A 5,242-nucleotide genomic window follows, 5' to 3' on the forward strand; every position below is an offset into this window, starting at 1 on the left:
AGAAACAAGAGAATAGCACTGCCGAAAAGAGACGTCAGTATCATTGTGTATGCTGACCGACGACAGATATCATACGTTGGTTGAAATGTCTTTGTTGTATCAAATCATGTAGTTTGACTAGGTAGCAGTTCAGAGTGTAGACTTACTGAGGAGAGGATATCATGTCTCTCTTTCTGGAACCCATCATCCCATCCCAGGCTCATCTCATCTCATCTCATCTCATCTCATCCCAGGCTCATCTCATCCCAGGCTCATCCCATCCCAGGCTCATCCCATCCCAGGCTCCTCTCCTCTCCTCTCCTCTCCTCTCCTCTCCTCTCCTCTCCTCTCCTCTCCTCTCCTCTCCTCTCCTCTCCTGTCCTCTCATCTCATCTCCTCTCATCTCCTCTCTCCTATATACCAGTAGGTCAGAATATGTAGTTCCACTGTTCAAGTCCTATGGTTGGTCACAACACCCACCTCAGTTGGTGGGTCACGACACAACACCCACCTCAGTTGGTGGGTCACGACACAACACCCACTTCAGTTGGGTTACAGAGAAAACAAAAGTTTGGCAACCCCCACTGTATACCGTATAAGGGTCCAGTTTGTTCTATAAATGTGTTATAACCATGTTATAACCATGTTATAACCATGTGAGGAAGCTCTCCTTGTCGATCTTTGTGGCGGCCAGGACTGACTCCATATCGTTCAGGATGTCGGAGCTAAGGGCTTCCTGGAGACTAGGCATAAGCTCCTCCCCCTCCATGGCCATGTTGTCACTCTCCAGCGTGCCCAGGTCCACGTCCGTCCCCGGGATGGCGTCCAGGTAGTCAGGGAAACGGCTGGGCTGCGTCCCCATGGAGACCGGCAGGGCGTCCCCTAATGATGCCAAGCGACGACATGGATGTGTTATGCCGTGGTTAGAACGTATAACGTTATCAGTTTGTAGGTCCTATAATAATGAATTTATGCCCCAATAACTTCCCATATTGACCTCGACTAAATAGGTATTTGTAACGCAACATCGCTTGACAAAATATACCTGTTATCTAGACTTTACGAGAAGCGTTAAAGAGAGAGAGAGATTGAGTCATCAGACTTTTCCCCTAAAGGGTCCTGGTCAGTAGTGGACTACGTAGAACAAGGTGCTGTTTAGTCTCACCAGTGTCCATCTCGTCCACACTGTTGAGGAAGTCGTCAGGGGTCCGGGGGACACTGTAGCTGCTCATACTCAGACCGCTGTCTGTGCTCTCGTCCCTGGAGTGGTAGGTCCCACTGTGGACACAAGAGACAGGACACGGTCAAACTTCATTGTTCCACAATGTAATCTGGAGACATGAATGAAACCTATTTCTCTATTCAATCCATATCAATCCGTATGAAGCGTTACAGTGTGATTGAAATTTTAAGGCAATGTTTACCCAATAGCGAAGACCGCATTCACGGTAAACGCTGTGTATGTCGGCTCAGTCAGAAGGTACCTGTAAACGCTGCGTATGTCGGCTCAGTCAGAAGGTACCTGTAAACGCTGCGTATGTCGGCTCAGTCAGAAGGTACCTGTAAACGCTGTGTATGTCGGCTCAGTCAGAAGGTACCTGTAAACGCTGCGTATGTCGGCTCAGTCAGAAGGTACCTGTAAACGCTGCGTATGTCGGCTCAGTCAGAAGGTACCTGTAAACGCTGTGTATGTCGGCTCAGTCAGAAGGTACCTGTAAACGCTGCGTATGTCGGCTCAGTCAGAAGGTACCTTTAAACGCTGCGTATGTCGGCTCAGTCAGAAGGTACCTTTAAACGCTGCGTATGTCGGCTCAGTCAGAAGGTACCTGTAAACGCTGCGTATGTCGGCTCAGTCAGAAGGTACCTTTAAACGCTGCGTATGTCGGCTCAGTCAGAAGGTACCTTTAAACGCTGCGTATGTCGGCTCAGTCAGAAGGTACCTTTAAACGCTGTGTATGTCGGCTCAGTCAGAAGGTACCTTTAAACGCTGCGTATGTCGGCTCAGTCAGAAGGTACCTGTAAACGCTGCGTATGTCGGCTCAGTCAGAAGGTACCTGTAAACGCTGCGTATGTCGGCTCAGTCAGAAGGTACCTGTAAACGCTGCGTATGTCGGCTCAGTCAGAAGGTACCTGTAAACGCTGCGTATGTCGGCTCAGTCAGAAGGTACCTTTAAACGCTGCGTATGTCGGCTCAGTCAGAAGGTACCTTTAAACGCTGTGTATGTCGGCTCAGTCAGAAGGTACCTGTAAACGCTGTGTATGTCGGCTCAGTCAGAAGGTACCTTTAAACGCTGCGTATGTCGGCTCAGTCAGAAGGTACCTTTAAACGCTGCGTATGTCGGCTCAGTCAGAAGGTACCTTTAAACGCTGTGTATGTCGGCTCAGTCAGAAGGTACCTTTAAACGCTGTGTATGTCGGCTCAGTCAGAAGGTACCTTTAAACGCTGCGTATGTCGGCTCAGTCAGAAGGTACCTGTAAACGCTGCGTATGTCGGCTCAGTCAGAAGGTACCTGTAAACGCTGCGTATGTCGGCTCAGTCAGAAGGTACCTGTAAACGCTGCGTATGTCGGCTCAGTCAGAAGGTACCTGTAAACGCTGCGTATGTCGGCTCAGTCAGAAGGTACCTTTAAACGCTGCGTATGTCGGCTCAGTCAGAAGGTACCTTTAAACGCTGTGTATGTCGGCTCAGTCAGAAGGTACCTGTAAACGCTGTGTATGTCGGCTCAGTCAGAAGGTACCTTTAAACGCTGCGTATGTCGGCTCAGTCAGAAGGTACCTGTAAACGCTGTGTATGTCGGCTCAGTCAGAAGGTACCTTTAAACGCTGCGTATGTCGGCTCAGTCAGAAGGTACCTTTAAACGCTGTGTATGTCGGCTCAGTCAGAAGGTACCTTTAAACGCTGCGTATGTCGGCTCAGTCAGAAGGTACCTTTAAACGCTGCGTATGTCGGCTCAGTCAGAAGGTACCTGTAAACGCTGCGTATGTCGGCTCAGTCAGAAGGTACCTTTAAACGCTGCGTATGTCGGCTCAGTCAGAAGGTACCTTTAAACGCTGTGTATGTCGGCTCAGTCAGAAGGTACCTTTAAACGCTACGTATGTCGGCTCAGTCAGAAGGTACCTGTAAACGCTGTGTATGTCGGCTCAGTCAGAAGGTACCTTTAAACGCTGCGTATGTCGGCTCAGTCAGAAGGTACCTGTAAACGCTGTGTATGTCGGCTCAGTCAGAAGGTACCTTTAAACGCTGCGTATGTCGGCTCAGTCAGAAGGTACCTGTAAACGCTGCGTATGTCGGCTCAGTCAGAAGGTACCTGTAAACGCTGTGTATGTCGGCTCAGTCAGAAGGTACCTTTAAACGCTGCGTATGTCGGCTCAGTCAGAAGGTACCTTTAAACGCTGCGTATGTCGGCTCAGTCAGAAGGTACCTTTAAACGCTGCGTATGTCGGCTCAGTCAGAAGGTACCTGTAAACGCTGCGTATGTCGGCTCAGTCAGAAGGTACCTTTAAACGCTGCGTATGTCGGCTCAGTCAGAAGGTACCTTTAAACGCTGTGTATGTCGGCTCAGTCAGAAGGTACCTTTAAACGCTGCGTATGTCGGCTCAGTCAGAAGGTACCTTTAAACGCTGCGTATGTCGGCTCAGTCAGAAGGTACCTTTAAACGCTGCGTATGTCGGCTCAGTCAGAAGGTACCTTTAAACAATCTGCAATTGTTTAATAATAAAAAAAAACATTTATATAAATGGATTTGACAAAATGTTCAGCTGCACGGGAAATTCAATGCGCGTGTGTAATATAATATAATTAATATGTAGTGTAAAGATATGTAGGAACTTCTTCTACAATAGAAATCCACGATTAAGTAGAAATGTCATTATCATGCCATTGGGCTAATCTGATGCCCAACGAGTCTCACCATGTTGAGTTTATGGGGTTTAGAAACTCTGTGAAACTCCCTGTCCTGCAGTACCGATCATGCCCACCAGATGTCGGTACTGTGCAGACTCACTCTCTCAGCACAGCCCCCCTGGTCTGAATGAGTCACTTCCATGTGAACGGGGTTAAGTTCAGACAACTGCCTCTCAGGTAGCTCACACGGGGGCTCAAACTCCCCCCACCACAGCACTAGGCACACACACACACACACACACACACACACACACACACACACACACGCGCGCGCGCGCGTGCGTGCGTGCGTGCGTGCGTGTGTGTGTGTGTAAGAAAGGCAGAGACTCCAGAAACCCAGAGTTTTTCCTACCTGCTCAGGTCACATTAGGTTACAGTAATGACGCTCTAAACTTCAAACAGGGATGATGTCATCCACGGCAACTTACTAATAACACTATGACACAGATCATGACTAATGTTATGTTCTGGAGCTGTGTTTTTCCGGGTTAAGAATATCTACAACATTCTGAGCTGTGTTTTTCCGGGTTAAGAATATCTACAACATTCTGAGCCGGTTTTTCCGGGTTAAGAATATCTACAACATTCTGAGCTGTGTTTTTCCGGGTTAAGAATATCTACAACATTCTGAGCCGGTTTTTCCGGGTTAAGAATATCTACAACATTCTGAGCTGTGTTTTTCCGGGTTAGGAATATCTACAACATTCTGAGCTGTGTTTTTCCGGGTTAGGAATATCTACAACATTCTGAGCCGGTTTTTCCGGGTTAAGAATATCTACAACATTCTGAGCTGTGTTTTTCCGGGTTAAGAATATCTACAACATTCTGAGCTGTGTTTTTCCGGGTTAAGAATATCTACAACATTCTGAGCTGTGTTTTTCCGGGTTAAGAATATCTACAACATTCTGAGCTGTGTTTTTCCGGGTTAGGAATATCTACAACATTCTGAGCCGGTTTTTCCGGGTTAAGAATATCTACAACATTCTGAGCTGTGTTTTTCCGGGTTAAGAATATCTACAACATTCTGAGCTGTGTTTTTCCGGGTTAAGAATATCTACAACATTCTGAGCTGTGTTTTTCCGGGTTAAGAATATCTACAACATTCTGAGCTGTGTTTTTCCGGGTTAAGAATATCTACAACATTCTGAGCTGTGTTTTTCCGGGTTAAGAATATCTACAACATTCTGAGCCGGTTTTTCCGGGTTAAGAATATCTACAACATTCTGAGCTGTGTTTTTCCGGGTTAAGAATATCTACAACATTCTGAGCTGTGTTTTTCCGGGTTAAGAATATCTACAACATTCTGAGCTGTGTTTTTCCGGGTTAAGAATATCTACAACATTCTGAGCTGTGTTTTTC

At 47.1% G+C, this 5,242-nt stretch overlaps 1 protein-coding gene across 1 annotated transcript in view; it reads right to left on the reverse strand.

Annotated features, from left to right (window-relative positions):
• Window positions 1–315: 315 nt before the first annotated feature.
• LOC120018909 (transcriptional coactivator YAP1-like) overlaps window positions 316–5,242 on the reverse strand; it is a 37,369-nt gene continuing 32,442 nt past the window's right edge. Inside the window, exons 14-15 of the mRNA XM_038962129.1 lie at window positions 1,145–1,257; window positions 316–861 (exon numbers count right to left, since the gene is read on the reverse strand). Coding sequence (XP_038818057.1) covers window positions 626–861; window positions 1,145–1,257 — 349 coding nt within the window. The 3' untranslated portion in view covers window positions 316–625. The remainder of the gene's footprint in view (window positions 862–1,144; window positions 1,258–5,242) is intronic.

This window comes from Salvelinus namaycush, chromosome 23 (genome assembly GCF_016432855.1).
Source record: "Salvelinus namaycush isolate Seneca chromosome 23, SaNama_1.0, whole genome shotgun sequence".
Classification (NCBI taxonomy): domain Eukaryota; kingdom Metazoa; phylum Chordata; class Actinopteri; order Salmoniformes; family Salmonidae; genus Salvelinus; species Salvelinus namaycush.